The following is a 20,539-nucleotide window of genomic DNA, read 5'->3' on the forward strand; positions in this document are numbered from 1 at the left end:
CACAGGGACCTTAGTTTTTTCTTCAGAACACAATCGAAGATATTTTAGATGAAATCTGAAAGCTCATTCTCCATTGACAGCAACAGTCATAAGATGTTCAAAAAAATTACCAAAAACATTGTCAAATATTGTCATTGAGCTCTAAGAACTCATCTACAATATCTCAATTTGAATTGCTCTGAAGGTGAACAAAGGTCTCAGGGGTTTGGAACAACATGAGGATGAGTAATTATCCACAGAATTTTCACTTATGGGTGAAATAATCATTTAAAATATATTATATTAACCTAAAGTAAAATATGTGCAGAAAATGGATGAATATTCCTAGTGTACATATGTCAATTGCCTGAGTTAATGCATGCTAACAACAAAACAACAAAAAATAAGGTCAAGAATCTTGTTATTCTGTGGTCAGATTTAGGTTTCAGTAGTCATGTCAAAGCAGTAACTAAATCAGCATACTATCATCTCAAAACATTGCAAGAATTAGATGCTTTGTTTCCAGTGAGGACTTAGAGAAACTTGTTCATGCTTTTATCAGCAGCAGGATGGATTACTGTAATGGCCTCCTCATAGGCCTTCCCAAAAAGACAGTCAGACAGTTGCAGCTCATTTAGAACGCTGCTGCCAGGATTCTGTCCAGAACCAGAAAATCAGAGCACAGTAAACGTAATTCAATGAATAATCTCCGGTTGTCGCTATCACATGCCTTCAATTAGGGAGCAGTTCTTGTTATGATGTAAAACGAACCGACCAAACTGAAGGAAATAATTGACAATCACATTTTGGCAAGCCATGGTGCAACCAAGAAAAAGAAAAATCAACAGTGAGTGCAGGAAGTTTCAGTCACATTGGGGCAAAAAATATTTCTTCACAGAGGTCAGCGGGAAATGTATCTGTTTAATTTGCCTGGAATCAGTTGCATTAATGAAGGAATATAATATTAAAAGACATTATGAAACAAAACATCAGGCCTTCAGCTCTTACACTGGTGCCGAACGAGATCAAAAAGTAAAACAATTAGCAGCTGCCCTATCAGCTCAACAACAGCAGTTTTTTCGTGGTAATAAAGTGCAAGAAAATTCTACGCTGACTAGTTATGAGGTAGCTCAGCTAATCGCACAGCACGGTAAACCCTTCACTGAAGGAGAATTCATAAAGGATGAGTGTTGCAACTAATTTGCCAAGAGAAGATTCAAGATCTTAAAAATGTAAGTCTTTCTACAAACACAGTGGGACGACGAATTAAAATAATTCCATAATAACACACACACACGCACACATCTATCTATCTATCTATCTATCTATCTATCTATCTATCTATCTATCTATCTATCTATCTATATATATATATATATATATATATATATATATACACAGTATATATATATATATATACAGTATATATATATATATATATATATATATATATATACAGTATATATATATATATATATACAGTATATATATATATATATATATATATATATATATATATATATATATATATATATATATATATATATATATATATATATATATATATATATATATATATATATATATATATATATATATATGCGTGTCTGTGTGATGCGATGTATGTAAAATTTGGCCCGGGACAACAGGGTTTTTTTTTTTGCATCTGGCCCTCGGCCCAAAAAGTTTGGATACCCCTTGCCTAGGACATCAATACATTACAGATATGGTCACTGAATACAAACCCAACAGATCACTCAGATCACTAGGATCGAGTAAATTAGAAATTCCAAGAGTTCAGTCAAAGCAAGGTGAATCCATTTTTAGCTACTTCAGCTACCCCCCCCGGCATTTCCAGAAATAATCAGATGTGCACCAACATTAGGCACATTCAAGACTGAAAACATGTCCGTTTAGCTGTGCTTTTGCTGAATGAACAGTGTGCTACGTCTGACAGATTGCGCTATTATGTCTATTATGACTAGAATAAAAGCGGTTTTAAATTTTTTAAAAGCCATTATTAATATCAAAATTATTAGCCCCTTTAAGCTATATATTTTTTCGATAGTCTACAGAACAAACCATTGCTATACAATAACTTGCCTAATTACCCTAACCTGCCTAGTTAACCTAATTAACCTAGTTAACCCTTTAAATGTCACTTTAAGCTGTATAGAAGTTTCTTGAAAAATATCTAGTCAAATATTATTTACTGTCATCATGGCAAAGATAAAATAAATCAGTTATTAGAAATGAGTTTTTAAAACTAAAAATCTTCTCTCCATTAAACAGAAATTGGGGGAAAAACAAACAGGGGGGCTAATAATTCAGGGGGGTTAATTATTCTGACTTCAACTCTAAGTCGCTTTGGATCATATCAGTGTAATTTCATTAGAGACATTAGATTTTAACTAGTAAGGACTGCTCATAGTCAGGTTTAACCAACAGATTTTTCTATATTAGTGAGGACATTAAACCTGCACACATACTGTGCACACACACACTTAAAAAGACAACTTTACACTGGAGTGTCTGTTTCCGTTTAGTTAATCTGCAGTCTGCACAGAACTAAAATCATGTTAATGAGTAAAACAAAAGCTGTCACCTCTCTCTTTCACGCATACACACACACACACCTCTCTCATATCCTGATGCTCTCGCTTTATGAAACGAGAAAGAGCAGAACTGTTTGCCTTTGTTTGGTGTTATCAATGTCACTTTTCTTTCCACCATAATTCAAAAACGTGTCCTCTCTGCATACTAATGGAGTGTGGGATGTAGAAAAACTGCGTAAATGCTGTCTGCTGGAGGAAGAGTGGGAAAGAGAGAGATGGAGAGAGGGGCAGGATTAGTGATTGGCCATGTGAGGGACTCCCAGGGGCCTCCAGCTGTGAGATCCTGTGAGGACCAATCGGCCTCCAGCACAGGGGCCAATTAACATTCAGCGTTGTGTTTGCTCATTTTCGGCCATGTGATCGGGAAGAGGGTTGTGGCCGTCTCCTGTGGTTTGACAACATTTTTAATGCTGTGTGTGGTCACCTGCTGTCTAAAGGTCCATAATCCATTACTGCTAAACAAGTTCAGCTACAAGCAATATGACAAGTGATAAATGACTGACATGCTAGCTGACTTTTCTTTTTTACACTGTTTTTTGATTGGGGCGACATGGTGGCTCAGTGGTTAGTACTGTCGCTTTACAGCAAAAAGGTCTCTGGTTCGAAACACGCCTGTGTCAGTTGGCATTTCTTTCTGGAGTTTGCATGTTCTCCCCATGTTGTCGTGTGTTTTCTCCGGGTGCTCCGGTTTCCCCCACAATCCAAAGACATGCGTTATATAGGTGAATTGAATAAACTAAATTGGCCACAGTGTATGTGTGTGAATGAGTGTGTTTGGGTGTTTCCCAGTACTGGGTTGAACGGAAAAGGAAAATGAATGAATTAATGTTTTATGATTGACGATTTATGATTATGATTATGATTATCAGCATCATCATCATCATCATCATCATTATTATTATTATTATTATTATTATTATTATTATTATTATTATTATTATTATTATTATTATTATATGTTGTTGTGTTGACGTAACAATTTATATTAATTGTTATATTATAGCAACATTATATATTTATAACTTTTATAATTTTTAATATATTAAACAAAAAATATAATAATAAAAAATATAAATTAAATATTTTTTATAGTTATATATTTTATTTAGTTTAACTTTGTGAAAAATAGAAGAATATATATATATATATATATATATATATATATATATTATCTTTGTGTGATTTTTAAATACAAATAATACAAATAATATATATATATAACCTAAAAGAACTAAAAACTACAAATAAACCATTAAAACTTTATTATCTCACTTTAAGGCTTGGAGGTTCTATTCTCGCTATTAAGAAACCATTAACTAAGACCTTTAGCTTAATAAACTTCTTATTTGCTGATTATTAATTAGTAAGGTAGTAGTTAAGCTTTGGTAGTGGACATGTATAGGGATGTACAGAAAATTTACATTATAAGCACTAATAAACAGCCTAAATATATCACTAACACTCAAAAATAACTCAATTAAATGAGGCGAGTTTTCCATGCAATACATTTGTTTAGCACCAACTAAAAAACGGTTTACACAATAAATGCAAATGAGCTGGTCCAACATCATTCATTCATTTTCTTTTGGGTTGAGTCCCTTTATTAATCTGGGGTCACCACAGTGGAACGAACGACTAACTTATCCAGCATATGTTTTCCGCAGCGGACGCCCTTCCAGCTGCAACCCTTCACTGGGAAACATCCATACACACTCATTTACACACATACACTATGGACAATTTAGCTTACCCAATTCACCTATACTGCATGTTTTTTGGACTTGTGGGGGAAACCGGAGCACCCGAAGGAAACCCATGCCAACACAGGGAGAACATGCAAACTCCACACAGAAATGCCAACTGACCCAGTCGGGGCTCAAACCAGTAACCTTCTTGCTGTGAGGCGATTGTGCTACCCACTGTGCCACCGTGCTGCCCTTGGTCCAACTTGATTTTATTAAATAAAAGTTTAAACACATTTGTATTTGATTTAACTTAAACTCAAAGGTCTGATAATATGTAGAACTATTATGTGTCGTACATTTCAAAGTCTCTTAGTTTTATTTGAAGTTATCCTAAATGAACTAAAAAGAGTAATTTTTAAGCATATTTCATGAGTTACATATGCAAATGATTGAGACTGATCTCAGAACTCATTTTAGGACAGTTATTGCTCACTCAACAAAGCAACAAACTGTATTTTTGCTGATTGCGCTGTCAACACCCAAAGCATGGCTGCTTCTACAAGGTGGTAATTTCAAAACACAAAGAGTTACGTGAAAATCTTCTAAATCTTCAAACTAAAGTTTCAAGTTTGAAAGTTAAAGTTCAAACTAAATAATTAATTTAAATTGAAGATTAAATTATAACAAGTCTTATTATTAACTTTAAACACCTAAGATTACTTTTGTCAACATTTCCCTCTCTTAATTTAATCCCACACAATACATGTTGGGAACTACAAATCCCCTAACCAGGTAGTTGTACCAACACAATTCCTTTATGTTGTCCCAACACAAAATGCTTAAGTAAACTTAATGGTATACAAACTTAATTGAACTGAACATAAAACAAAGAAACTGGCCAAAGAAACGACAAGAATTGTGTTGTTTCAACTCATTTAACTCAGGCTGTTTGAACAAGCAGCAGCAATCATTTGTTTGAGCGTAGTAATAAGCAACTATTTAGTGAGGATTTTACTTATACACTGTAAAAAATGCAGGGTTCCACACAATTCATTCATGTTGTCCCAACACAAATTGATTACGTTAGCCTAAGACTTTTAACAAATTTATGTGGATTGAACATAAAAAATTAAGTTGTCTCAATGAAATCTCAAGAATTGTGTTGTTTCAGCTCATTTTTAATAAGTAGTTTGAACGAGAAAAAAAATTAAGTGTAATAAAGTGTTACCTAATGCTGTAATAACTATTAAAAAAGACAAAATAATGTAAATATTAATATTAATACAATATAATAACTTTTTTGAAATGACCTGAAAAGTAAAACACATAAAAAACATGGTAAAATATGAAGCTGAGCAATGAGAGTTCGTCTCAAAGCTGAAAACAAAGTGGTTTAAAACATATTTTAAAGAAATGCTCAATAGCATTTTCATTCTTTATTGTGAACTGAAAAACACACAGCAAACATGTAATTTAGAGAATGATTTGATTTGAGGCAATGTGAAAATAAAACAAGCTCAGTAAAATGCTTTTTCTTATTGCAGTGCATTCTGGCATTGCCTTCTCTATACAAAGACTGCATACCGCTTTAAAAGTTGGCTAAAGCTATGCTAGAAGTCAGCATAATTAAAACACTGTCCTAGTAGGAAGCACACTGTGTTTAAGCTAATGTTAGCTTTAGTTCAACAGCTCCACACAGTATTTGAATAGGTGGTTCGCTACATATATCAACACATAAAGGAGACTGAAATGGAAGTGTTCAGATTTACATTTAGTAGCCCATGACAGAAAACATACACACACACACTCAAGAGATGTCCAAAGATCTCAAGTATAAAACTAAAAAGCAGCCTCATTGAGACACACACTTGACATTCGCTTGTGTTGCCATAGGTTCGCTTCAGAAATGACAAGTGTAGGTCAGACAGATGGATGACAACATTAGAAGGAAGGGATAGTGGTGGAAAAATAAATATTACGATAGGAAAAGTGCACAATTACCCACACACAGTACAAACACACACAGGTTTGTTACTGTAGTGAGGAAGTTGCATGACATTCATCATTTTTCTATCAGCTTGATGATATTTTATATGCTCTGACTCTATACCTCAAACATAACTGGCACAAAACCATGTGTATGACACTACATGCATGTTAGAACATGTTCTGGACGATTTATAAGTCTATTTCTTTAAATGTTGTAAAACATTTTCACTTACAGTTGAACCTAAAGTCATAAGTATTCGCCCTCCTGTTTTTTTTTAAATTTTTCAAATATTTTCCAAATGATGTTTAACAGAGCAAAGATTTTTTTCACAGTATTTCCTATTTTTTTTTTCTTGAGAAATTTGTTTTATTTTGGCTAGAATAAAAGCAGTTTTTAATTTTTTTAAAAACCATTTTAAAGTCAATATTATTAGCCCCCTTAAGCAATATATTTTTTTCGATTGTCTACAGAACAAACCATCATTAATGACTTGCCTTATTACCCTAACTTGCCTAATGAACCTAATTAAGCAGTGTTTAAATTGGACTTTAAGCTGAATACTAGCATGCTTTTATATCAGGTATTATGATCATGACATGGATCATATATTTGTATACACAATATACAGAACAGGGGTATATTGGTACATGTATTCATCCTGAATTGTCATAGTACGGTGGTGACGATTCAGTTCATGCACTCCAGTCCGTGCATGTGCCAGTCACTATTAGGGTGTTTTCACACCTGCCTTATTTAGTTTGGTTGAATCACACCTTAGTTTTCGTTTGGGCAGGTGTGAATGTAGCAATCGCACTCGAGTGCGCACCAAAAGTGGTGGTCTCGGTATGCTTTCAAACGAACCCTGGAGCAGTTTGTTTGTAGTGAAAACATGATCTGAACTAAAACAGACCCAACCACAAAAAGTACTGCACGCTTTTGGACTAATCCAGCTGCTGTAGTCCAATTCACTGTCCCATCTTATGGGGCGTGGAAGAAAAATATTTGTTTACAGCATTTTACCAACAATTTTAAACAGAGAGAGGGGAAAACATTACCTGATGGATCATTGTTAATATTTACGGAAGATGACGCATGTCGCAGTTTAGCTGAATTAATTCACGGCTACTCCTGAACTGACTTGCGATGCTCCTTCGCCATTTGCAATGCATTAAAACATTGTTTTCCAGCCACGCTTTATTCTGGAAATGTATAGTATACATATAATATATATATATATATATATATATATATATATATATATATATATATATATATATATATATATATATATATAGATACTGAATTAAAAAAGTATACTATGACCAGGGATACAATCAGCCAGCGTAGTCGTCCCTCCATAGTAAAAAGCCACATTTTGTGTCTGCCGGTTTGTTTACTTGCGGGAGTTCCATTGGCATTTTCCTGTACGTTAATTCTGACCAATCAAAAAGCAGTTTAGGAAATACGTTTAATAACATCTGGCCAATGAGTGATGTGGATTTTGTCACATGACAGCATTTTGGTTCTTTTCAACTGGTTCGAACCAAAGCAATCAGTGTGGAGTGAAAAGGACCCAAATACGGCAAAAAAAATGCTACAATGTATGATTTGTTGACCTTGGTCCAGACCAAATGAAACAAACCACAAAGCACCCTAAGGCAGAAAAAAACATAGCAGTGCAACAACTGAGCAGACATTCACAAAGAATGTGAAACTGCGCATATGAAAATGGGAGATGGATTTTAGAAGTAGTTTCGCCACGTTGTCATTGTCATGTCTTCTGATTGGTCCACTGCTGTGGAACTGACAGTAATGAGCGCTGCTCCGTGTAAAAGTTGAAACTGTTTTATCTTATTTTATTTCTAAAAACACAGGGCTTTTGTGCGAGGCATTGCAGAGGACGCCATTGTATAATGACAGTTTGTTCTGAAGACAATCGAAAATAAATATTGTTTAAGAGGGCTAATATTATTGATCTTAAAATTGTTGAAAAACTGCTTTTATTCTAGCTGAAATAAAACAAATAAGACTTTGTCCAGAAGACAAAATATTTTCGTAAATAGTGTGAACATTTCCTTGCTCTGTTAAACATCATTTGGAAAATATTTAAAAAATAACAATTTAATCGCAGGAAAGCAAATCATTTTGACTTCAACTGTACATACACACACACACGCACACACACACACGCACACACACCCTTGTCAACATCTGCTCTCTTTCTGCCATGCTAAGAGCAAGACCCCTGAGGGCTGTGTGTGTCAGTGAGCTGTAGGTAACACAGTTTAATAGCATGTCCGCCACATTTTTTGAGCCTCATCTAATTTGGGGAAAAAGCCTCAGGTTAAACACTGTAAACTCACAGCGGCAGCAACATTACAGCTGTGCAAAAACACACACACACACACACCCACACACACACACACACACACACACACACACACACACAAACACGCGCACAGTGACCCAGCAGTTCTGTCCACCCTCAGGGCATCTATGCCTCCCATCCATCCATCCATTTCCAGACTTGCGCTCTCAGCTGCAGCTGCAAAATAACAAAATAACTTGTTTTCTCGTAAACAGAACAGAGACCTCAAGCTCTCTTCTTTCTCCTCTCAAAGCAACGCAAAAAGAAAGAATAGAAGAGATTTGCATAAGCTGAAGGAAATATCGGCTAAACAACACGTCTGTTGTGAAATAATTCAGAAAAAGAGAAGAAAAGTCAGAAGAATGGAAGATGTGGAACAAGACGAAGCAGACGAAGCAGACGCTTATGATTGGCAGCTTAATTATTTGACATTTACTAAATTAAAGTGAACTTAAAATCAAATTTATTATTATTATTAATATTATTATTTTTTATTATTATTATTAGTAGTAGTTGTAATAGTAGTATTATAGTAATTATTATTATTATAATTTACTATACTATAATACGATATAGGCGACACAGAGGCGCAGTAGGTAGTGCTGTCACCTCACAGCAAGAAGGTCGCTTGTTCGAGCCTCGGCTGGGTCAGTTGGTGTCTCTGTGTGGAGTTTGCATGTTCTTCCTGCGTTCGCGTGGGTTTCCTCCGGGTGCTCCGGTTTCCCACACAAGTCCAAAGATATGCGGTACAGGTGAATTGGGTAGGCTAAATTGTCCGTAGTATATGAGTGTGAATAAGTGTGTATGGATGTTTCCCAAAACGTGCTGGATAAGTTGACGGTTCATTCCGTTGTGGCGACCCCGGATAAATAAAGGGACTAAGCCAACAAGAAAATGAATGAATGAATGAATAATATGATACACTGTATTACGATAAGTAATAATAATAATAATAATAATAATTGTTGTTGTTGTTGTTATTGTTATTATTACTATATAATATTAATACATAATCCAGCACATGTTTTACGCAGTAGATGCCCTTCCAGCTGCAATCAATCACTGGGAAACATCCATGCACACTCACTCACACACATACAGTATGGACAATTTGGCTTACCCAATTCATCCATATCGCATGTCTTTTGACTTTGGGGAAACCGGAGCACCCGGAGGAAACCCACGCGAACATGGAGAGAACATGCAAACTCCACACAGAAATGCCAATTGACCAGCGACCTTCTTGCTGTGAGGGGATCGTGCTACACATTGCGCCACCGTGACCCCTTTATAATAAATTATTCTTATTTATTCTTATTCTTATTCTTCTTAATAATAAATATTAACAGCAATATTTATAATAAATTCTTCTTCTTCTTCTTCTTCTTCTTCTTCTTCTTATTATTATTATTATTATTATTATTGTTGTATACTATACTATAATATGCTATACTATATTACCAATAATAATAATAATAATAATAATAATAATAATAATAATAATAATAATAATAATAATAATAATAATAATTAAATTTTATTATTATTAGTAGTATTAATCATCTTAGTGCTGATGTTGATAAACTGTTACTAATAATCTTAATTATTAAAACAAGCTATGCAGTACTAATAAAGTTACCAGAAACTCTTATTTACTCGCTAAATCGATCACTGGAACTCACTGAAAATTCATTTACTTGAACTGTACATACCCACAGCACATGGACATTTGTAATTTGTAATTATGTTTATCTATCTGCCACTCCTGATTATTAATAGCATCCTGTACATATATTCATTTATGCAAATCTCTGTTCATAGCTAATACAACCTGTATATAATGTTGATAGTACATCCATCTGTAAATATCACCATAGTTTTTCTATAACTGCACTTTATAACTTATACCTGTATCCTGCACTTGCTGCTATTGCACTGCTGGTTAGACCTAAACTGCATTTCGTTGCCTTGTACTTGTACATGTGTAATGACAATAAAGTTGAATCTAATCTAATCTAATCTAAAGTCAGTTTTCAGTTACATTTGGCACTTGGCAAGTGTTAATTTGAGATCCTGTGTAAAAGTTAAAACACAAGTACGCATACTTCCGCTCCTCTCTAATATCCTCTTCCTCATCCTTTTCAAGCATCTGAAAAGGTCAGATGTCATGAATGCAAATGCCATGCACCAGGGGCTGCTAACAGAGAGAGGTAGTTTGGAAGTCTTTCTGCGTGTGTCTGGCCAGTCTCCAGAACACAGATAGAGATGGAGGAAAAAGCTCCTGCAATACAATCTCCTACTCTCTGTTTCCCTGCAGTAACACACAGGTCAGCTGAATGGAAGTGACCTGGCAGTGTGTGTGTGTCCCTTAAAGACTGTATTTCATTTGTTGTGGTACCTTTTTTTCATGCTAAGTCCACTTTCAAAATCTGTCAACATTACATTAAAAAAAAACAGCGGTAAATGATGGTCTCTCTCTTTGACCCTGAGAAGAGCCAGTCTGCATATAAATGATCTGAAGCCTTCTGCATGTAGGCATTACTCACTATTTGATTTTTTAGCACAGTCTAAATGCTGAATAAACTGAAGAAATGTTAACTGTATAGTTCAAAGTTTGGCGATTTTAAACATTTCTTTATTTTTTTTTATAGAGCATATCTCACATGCTCGACAAAACTGCATTTATGCAGTGCCAGCATCAGTTGCTTTCGCTTTAACCATTCTTTGAACAGATAATTTATGGGTCTAACATTACCCGTGTGTGTGATCATCTTTTCATTATCACACGGTATGTTTTTTACCTGCTTTCTTTTGCATTAATATGCTTTAATTATCATTTTTTAAAATAACATTGCTTTAGTGGGAAATTAACTCCCCATTTATGTGTAGTTAACTGGTGATCTGGGACCTTTAGCCAGGACAGATTACTGCGCATATGTTTTGTTAAATAAAAAGTATAGTATACAGCTATATTGTGCTTGTTTTGACACATTTAAAATTTGTGGCTAAGAAATAATTAATTGTTTATGTTTGGTGTGGTCAGAGATAAATTTGGTAAATCCTTAATTTTGAGCTCTAAAAATTATGTGAAATGAAAACTAATTGTGGCTTGTGGAGATAACGCAAAATCTAAATCAAGTCATTTTAGCATGTCAACGTCATATTTCCCAACAATATAATTGTGGCTAGTGAAAATGGCGAGTGGCTAGTAATGTTGGAAAACTAATAGCCACAGTGGCTGGTGATCAATAAAGTTAATGTCAAGCCCTGATAATGTTATGAAGCGGACAGGAGACAGAGGTAAGGAAACGTTAGGGTGTTTATTAAATGACAACAAGGAGCACATGAAGGATAGCCAGGAGGATCAGGAATGATGTTGGGGTCTTTTCCTCCGTGGCTGGGTAACAGGAATACACGAGGATGGACAGCACACACCAGATACAGCTGACAGAGGATGACACAGACTTGGAAGGACTGGAAGACAGGACGATTCGGGAGGACCAGGAAGACTAGGAGGAATACAAAGAGAACAGGTAAGTAAATCGTTTGTTTTAGCTGAGGATGACTACGCTGAGTGGTCGCTCAGTTGTCCGCTTTCGTCGAGACGAGCCCGGACAATGAGCGACTGGAGTGCTGTGCTTTTATCTGGTGCTCGTGAATGTGATGCAGCTGTGTGCTCATTAGAAGTCAGGTGATGGTGATCTTCGTGAGTGGGGGTCGTGAGAGCCTGACCAATCCATGACAGTACCCCCCTCCCCAGGGCCCGCTCCTGAGGGCCGACACCTCCGACGCCGTGGTGGTCTCCCTCTGCCTCTAGGCGCTGGGAACTCAGGGTGGCTCTCATGAAACTCCACCATGAGACTAGGATCGAGAATATCAGCTCTGGGAACCCATGTCCTTTCTTCGGGGCCGTACCCTTCCCAGTCCACCAGGTACTCCAACTGGCCACCACGACGTCGGGAACGCAAGATCTCCTTCACTGCGTAGACGGCTCCTTCTTCTAGGAGCAGTGGAGGAGGGGGTTCCTCTTCGTGGTCAGGCTCTGTGGAGGGAAGAACAGGATCGTGATAGGGTTTCAGGAGTGATACGTGGAATGTAGGGTGAATACGGTAGTGAGAGGGTAATTGTAGTTTGTAGGTGACGGGGTTAACCTGTTCCACGATGGTGAAGGGACCAACAAATCGGGGACTTAACTTGCGAGAGGGCAGTCGCATGCGTATGTCCCGGGTGGATAGCCACACCTTTTGTCCGGGTGTGTATCTGGGTTCTTCAGACCTTCTCCTATCGGCGGTTACCTTGCTTCGACGGACTGCCCTCTGCAGATGTTGATGAGCCTCGTCCCAGACTCTCTCGCTCTCCCGGAACCAGTGATCCACTGCGGGGACATCAGATGGTTCGCCATCCCAGGGAAAGAGCGGTGGTTGGAAGCCCAGGACGCACTGGAATGGCGTGAGTCCGGTGGAGGGTTGCCGCAGTGAATTTTGGGCATATTCTGCCCAGCCCAAATACTGGCTCCAGGAGTTCTGGTGACCACTGCAGAAGGTCCTCAGGAACCGTCCCACCTCCTGAATCTTCCTCTCTGTCTGCCCGTTGGTTTGGGGATGATATCCAGAAGAGAGGCTGACGGCCACACCTAGGAGCTTGAAGAAGGCTTTCCATAGACGTGAGATGAACTGTGGACCTCTGTCCGACACAATATCTTCTGGAATACCAAATGACCTGAAGACTTGATTAAAGATATTGTCGGCAGTTTCAAAGGCTGTGGGAAGACCTTTCAGAGGGATTAGTTTGACAAACTTTGAGAATCTATCTACTATGACTAGAATACAGGTATTACCTTCTGACGAAGGGAGGTCAGTGATAAAGTCCACTCCTAGGTGTGACCAGGGACGGTTCGGAATCGGCAAGGGATGGAGCTTTCCAGCGGGTAGATGACGTGGGCTCTTGGATTGGGCACAGTTCTTACAGCCCTGAACATATTGCCTCACATCCCTTGCCATGTTTGGCCACCAGAATCGTTGGGATACTAGCGAGAGAGTATTGTTGATCCCTGGATGTCCAGTGCCTAGCGAGGTATGTAAGGAGTGGATCAGATCTACCCGGTGTTCAGGTGGTATGAACTGCCGATGAGGAGGGCATCCCGGCGGAGCAGGGGCTTCCGGAGTGGCAACGACTGGAGGAGCGTTCCAGGTGATCGGACAAATGGAGATGTGTTCGGGAAGAATCTTCGTTGGGAGTTCTTCATGATCGTGATGCTCGTGTAAACGAGAGAGAGCGTCTGCTCTTAGATTCTTGGGTCCTGGACGATAGGAAATGGAGAAATCAAAACGTGAGAAGAAAAGTGACCATCTGGCTTGACGTGGACATAGTCTCTTGGCCTCTTTGATGTATTGGAGGTTTTTGTGATCTGTGATCACCTGGAACGGATGTTTGGCTCCCTCCAACCAGTGACGCCACTCCTCCAAGGCTAGCTTGATTGCTAGAAGCTCCCTGTCTCCTATGCTGTAATTCTGCTCCGCCGGGCTCAACTTCCGAGAGAAATAGGCACAGGGATGCAGTCGGGGCGGTGTATCATGATGTTGAGATAATACTGCCCCGACGCCGGTGGTGGATGCGTCCACTTCCACCACGAAAGGAAGATTTGGGTCAGGATGAGTCAGGAGTGGGGCCCTTGTGAACTCCTTCTTAAGAAGGCGGAAGGCTGCGGCTGCTTCTTTGGTCCACTCCAGTCCTTTGGGTTTACCCTTGAGGAGATTAGTGAGAGGTGATGTAATCCTGCTGTAGTCCTTGATAAACCGTCTATAAAAGTTAGCAAACCCAAGAAACCTCTGGAGCTCCTTAATGGAAGTGGGTTCTGACCAGGATAGAACAGCCTCAATTTTCTTCCCATCCATACGTATACCGGTTTGGTCAATGATGTATCCCAAGAAATGAATCGACTTCTGGTGGAATGAGCATTTCTCCGCTTTGAGGTAGAGGTGATGTTCTCTCAATGTGTGTAGGACCTCCGCAACGTGTTGGCGATGTTCGGCCTCACTCCGGGAGTAAATGAGGATGTCATCTATGTACACTATTACACAGTGGTGAAGAAACTCCCGGAGGACTTCATGAATGAAGTTTTGGAATACGGAGGGGGCGTTGACCAGACCGTAAGGCATGACCTCATATTCATAGTGGCCAGTAGGGGTCACGAATGCTGTCTTCCATTGGTCCCCCTCACGTATTCTTATCAGATTATACGCGCTGCGGAGGTCCAATTTCGTGAAGACTTTAGCTTCTCGGAGCTGTTCCAAAGCGGCTGGTACCAGAGGAAGGGGATATCGGTATTTTACTGTACCGTTATTTAGGACCCTGTAGTCGATGCATGGACGCAGCCCTCCGTCCTTCTTGGCCACAAAGAAGAAGCTTGAGGCGGCTGGTGATTTTGAGTGACGTATGTACCCCTGACTCAGAGCTTCCCTTATGTAATCTTCCATTGCCTGATTCTCTGGAAGCGAGAGCGGGTAGATCCTACCTCTTGGCAACTGGGCATCTGGAACTAGGTCGATCGCGCAGTCCCATGGCCGATGCGGCGGTAGCTGGGAAGCTCTCTTGGGGCAGAAGACATCATGAAAGGAGCTGTACTCCTTAGGAATGTGGATAGACTGCTTCTCAGGAGGGCTCTCGACCGATGTTGCAAACAAAGAAATGGGGTTCCGACCTTGAAGAGGGAGATTTGGAAAACAGGCAGGTGTACATCCAGATCCCCATTTCTTTATCTCTCCTGTGCCCCAAGAGATGATGGGATCGTGCTTCACCAGCCACGGGCGCCCTAGAATGATGTCCATATTTGCACCCTCCAGAACCAGAAATTGAATCCTCTCTTGATGTAACAACCCCACTTGAAGAAGGATGTCTTCGCATTGTCGATGGATACGGGTCGAAGATCGAGTGCACTGGGTTATCGGTTGTATCTGGTATATATGCGAGGACGCCTCAGTACGGAGGTGGAGTTGACGACAGAGGGATTGGGAGATGAAGTTCCCTGCTGACCCGGAGTCGATGAGGGCTGTGACAAGGAGAGAAATAGAGGCAGTAGTTATTTGTACGGTGGTAGTAAGTGGTTTACATTGTTCAATATTCGTACTGAATACACTCACTGAAGTCCGAATGGGACGAAGGGGACACTCCATACGGGTGTGTCCACTGACACCGCAGTATAGACACAGACCCCGGGTCAGCCTCCTCTGTCGTTCCGCTGATGTCAGTCTTCCAGACTCTATTATCATGGGTTCTGGTTCTGGAGAGGCTGTTGACTCAGGCGATTGGAGGAGTGCAGACGAGGGGGTGATGGTGTCCTGTTGATAGGAACGGAGACGATCGGAACATCGGAGAGAATGTTGGATGAATCTCTCCAGACCCATTGTATCATCTAATGTGGCCAGTTGGATTCGGAGAGTGGGTTCCAAGCCGAGCCGGTACGTGGTCAACAACGATCTCTCATTCCATCCACTTGCAGCTGCTAGAGTGCGAAACCGGAGAGCATATTCCTGTGTAGATAGAGTACCTTGCTTTAGATGATACAGCTGCTCTCCAGCGGCTACTTCCCCATCAGAACGTCCAAACACCTCTTTGAAATACTCCGTGAAGGTAGTGATGGAATTCATGACCGGCCCGGCTTGGTTCCAGATCGTCTCAGCCCATTTAAGTGCAGGTCCAGAGAGTAGAGATACGATGTAGGCGATCTTCGACTTATCTGTGGGATATAGAGAAGGTTGCATTTCGAATATGAGGGAACATTGTAACAGAAAACCATTGCACTCCCCCGCTCCGCCTGAGTAGGGCGCTGGTCGGGCCATGGGACTGGAAGGAAGGGCCGAAGAAGAAACTGTGGAGGCGGAAGTGCTCGGTGCTGGTGGTGCGTTGGAAAGTGGAGCTGGTGGCTGTAGAATCCGCTTCAACTGGTCCACCAGCTCTTGAAGGTGATCGGGGGTGCTCATGTTGTCGTCGTTATGGGTCCGGGCTTCTGTTATGAAGCGGACAGGAGACAGAGGTAAGGAAACGTTAGGGTGTTTATTAAATGACAACAAGGAGCACATGAAGGATAGCCAGGAGGATCAGGAATGATGTTGGGGTCTTTTCCTCCGTGGCTGGGTAACAGGAATACACGAGGATGGACAGCACACACCAGATACAGCTGACAGAGGATGACACAGACTTGGAAGGACTGGAAGACAGGACGATTCGGGAGGACCAGGAAGACTAGGAGGAATACAAAGAGAACAGGTAAGTAAATCGTTTGTTTTAGCTGAGGATGACTACGCTGAGTGGTCGCTCAGTTGTCCGCTTTCGTCGAGACGAGCCCGGACAATGAGCGACTGGAGTGCTGTGCTTTTATCTGGTGCTCGTGAATGTGATGCAGCTGTGTGCTCATTAGAAGTCAGGTGATGGTGATCTTCGTGAGTGGGGGTCGTGAGAGCCTGACCAATCCATGACAGATAATAATGCATTATTTTTATCCTGATTATTTGCTCAGATTATGTATAAAACACAGTTTGGATGTCAAACTGATTAAAGGGGTAGCTAACCCAAAAATGAAAACACAACTTAAACACAGAAGAAGATAATTTGGAAGAATGCTGGTTGCACTTCCATAGTAGAATTTAAAAAAGATGGAAACTATGGAAGAAAAAAAATTCTAAACTGCTTTTATTGCATTCAACAAAGAAAGAAACTCAAATAAAAAAAAATGAATGTTGAGTAAACTATACTGTAAAACCCAATAAGTTAAGGTAACTCAAATCGTTTATGGAAACCGATTGAAACAAACCATTTAAGTTAAAAACTAATCTATATGAGTACTTTGAACTTAATTCATTTGAGTAAAAGAAGCAATTTGAGCAAAGTAAAACCAAATAAATGAAGAGAACTCAAACCAAATGAGTACTGTAAAACCCAATAAGTTAGGGCAACTCAAACCATTTGAGAAAACTGATTGTACCAAACCATTTGAGTTAAAAAAAGCTAATCTATATGAGTACTGTGAACTTACTCTATTTAAGTTGAAGTAATGAGGTATTAAATTAACTCATTACCTTCAACACTGTGTTCAAAACTCTTTTCAAATGAGTAGAATTAACTTTCAGTAAACTTTGAGTTCACTACACTCATTTCATTTGATAAAGTTGACTGTTGGGTTTTACAGTGTATCACACAATTTTCATTTTCGGGTGAACGATCCTTTTAATATAGCACATTTGACAATATACACTGGCTGTGTCTGAAAGTATAGGCAGTTGCAATGCATCCTTCAAAGCAGCATTTTTTAGCTTTCAAACACCGCCACTGTTTTAAAGCAGCTCTACTGACAGTTTGTCAAGCGTGTTACCTGGTGAATCTCCTGCCAGCCGTTCTCATCCATGCAGCCCACCTGAGCATGATCGTGCAGCAGGAGTTCGCAGCAGTATGGGTCGCCCCCCACCATAGAGCTGTGATACAGAGGAGTCAGGCCTCGACTGTCCTTGTAATCCGGAGAGGCTCCCAGATCCAGCAGCGTCTGCACACACAGATCAGACCCTCTGTAATCATGCAATTCTTTTTCTTCTGCTACTGACTTAGAAAAGTAGGATAAAAAGTGAGTTGTGAAATCTGAAATCTGGCACACAGATAGAAGACAGTCTGAAGATTTATTATATCAATATGGAGACTCAAACTTAATCCCTCTAGCACCATGAGCGTTGTAAGTTTTACTAATTTTATTTTGAACCACACAATCTAGAAACAAAATTCTGATTCCTTCAATCAAAACTATGTTTCCTGAATTCCTATACCGTCAGCCCAATTTTCACAGAAATTATATCTTTACACCAGGGCAAAACCGTTAGTCAAACCATTCTAAAATACCTTACAAATAAATGTGACGAGCTCGGCGAAAGAGTTGTAAGACTATACAGTAGTTTACAGATTAAACTAGATTAAAGACCTATCTGTTTAGTAAAGCATACACTCAGTGCACCACTTAGCGGGTTTCCACACAGGTTTCTGCATCTTGTTTATAAACAATATGAACAGCAGCTACGCTAATTATTCTCTTTATTCTCCATTTCCACCTGGGGATATTCTTCCCGAGGCCCTCAGACTATGCAGAGTCACTGATTCGATCCAAGACCAACGACGAGATGATCCCAAGGTTTCCATATCCTGGACCAGGCCGTATCCTGAGTAGCTACTGTGGTGGTCATGGAGGAGTGGAGAACATGAGACTGATTCCTGTGACGCTCCAGGGACAGACGAGTCTTCGCTGAGGCCAGCTTCCAGCATCCGCCACTGAGACTGCAGTTCTGCACAAGACATTTGGCCAGCGGAGAAATTAAAATGGTCGTGCCCAACTGAGTCTGGTTTCTCTCAAGGTTTTTTCTTCACTTCCGCCATTAGTGAAGTTTTTTCCCTCTCCGCTGTCGCCACTGGCTTGCATGGTTTGGGATCTGTAGAGCTGCACATCGTTGGATTTGCTCTCCAGTGTTTGGACTCTCAGTAGTGATTATTAAACCACACTGAACTGAGCTAAACTGACCTGAATTTAAACACTACAAACTGAACTACACTGTTCCAATTTACTATGACCTTTTATGTGAAGCTGCTTTGACACAATCTACATTGTGAAAGCGCTATACAAATAAAGGTGAATTGAATTGAATAGCTGCGCCCAAAATCGTGTTCTACTGTAGGTACTAGGATGCAGCAACACTCAGTATAATACTGAACCATTTGGTACAACCTCCATGGTTCAGTATGCTTATAGATATTGCGTGTTTTTGAATTGTAAATAAAATCTTTGCATTTGCCCCCTTCTTTTGATTACTCTGTGAACTGGCTCTGTGTATGTTAGGATGTATGTCCATGTGCTGAAACACAGCTCCGCATGAGCATATGTGGGTGTGTTTTCTGAGGCTGAGACTAGACTCCTAACTGATGACTTAAAAGCCAAGCCAATTTATGAGCTGTGACAAGTCATCCAAGACTCATTTTATGAGCTCACGTTCAAGCCGTATAATGAGTAAGAGGAACAGAGTTTTATGCTAAAGTAACGTCTCCCATATTCTTCTGATAAGCATGATGAACTGGGTTATTATAAATTAAATAAACATAAAAAAGAAAATACTACTACTACTACTAATAATAATAATATTAACAATATATGCAATTAGATTGTTCTGCCTTTTTTAAAACATACAATAATAAAACATTTCTAAATGTTTTAAATATATATATATATATATATATATATATATATATATATATATATATATATATATATATATATATATAAATATATATATATATATTAGAAAACTTAAAATTAAGAAAATGTAAAAAAAAATTTACAATAAATATTATGTAGTTTTTGCAATTCCTAAAAATACAATTTTAAATAAAATAAAAAAGTAAAAAAAATAAAATAATAATAATAATAAAAATAATAAAAAACAATATATATATATATATATATATATATATATATATATATATATATATATATATATATATATATATATATATATATATATATTAGTGAAATATAACTTTTTAAATACCTCAATTACATAATAATAATAATAATAATAATAATAATAATAATAATAATAATAATAATAATAACAACATCAAAAACATCAAAAACATCAATAATAATAATATATGTAGTTTAATAAATTTGGATATTAAAAAAACAGATTTATTAAACAGATATATTTATTAAAATAACATTTTAGTAACCGAACATCTTTAGAAATGGAACGATAACACCTTTTAATTCATGCAAAATTTTGCAAAACAAAATTACAAACTACAACATTTCAACAAAATATATACTGTTAATGTCAGAATAATTACCCCCCACCCCCACCCCCACCATTTTTTTTTT

The 20,539-nt window shown here is 38.6% G+C and overlaps 1 protein-coding gene across 1 annotated transcript in view; it reads right to left on the reverse strand.

The window, feature by feature from the left end:
* shank3a (SH3 and multiple ankyrin repeat domains 3a) overlaps nucleotides 1-20,539 on the reverse strand; it is a 320,891-nt gene that overhangs the window by 207,554 nt on the left and 92,798 nt on the right. The window contains 1 exon segment of the mRNA XM_056478459.1: nucleotides 18,005-18,172. Coding sequence (XP_056334434.1) covers nucleotides 18,005-18,172 — 168 coding nt within the window.

Source organism: Danio aesculapii, chromosome 18 (assembly GCF_903798145.1).
Source record: "Danio aesculapii chromosome 18, fDanAes4.1, whole genome shotgun sequence".
NCBI lineage: Eukaryota > Metazoa > Chordata > Actinopteri > Cypriniformes > Danionidae > Danio > Danio aesculapii.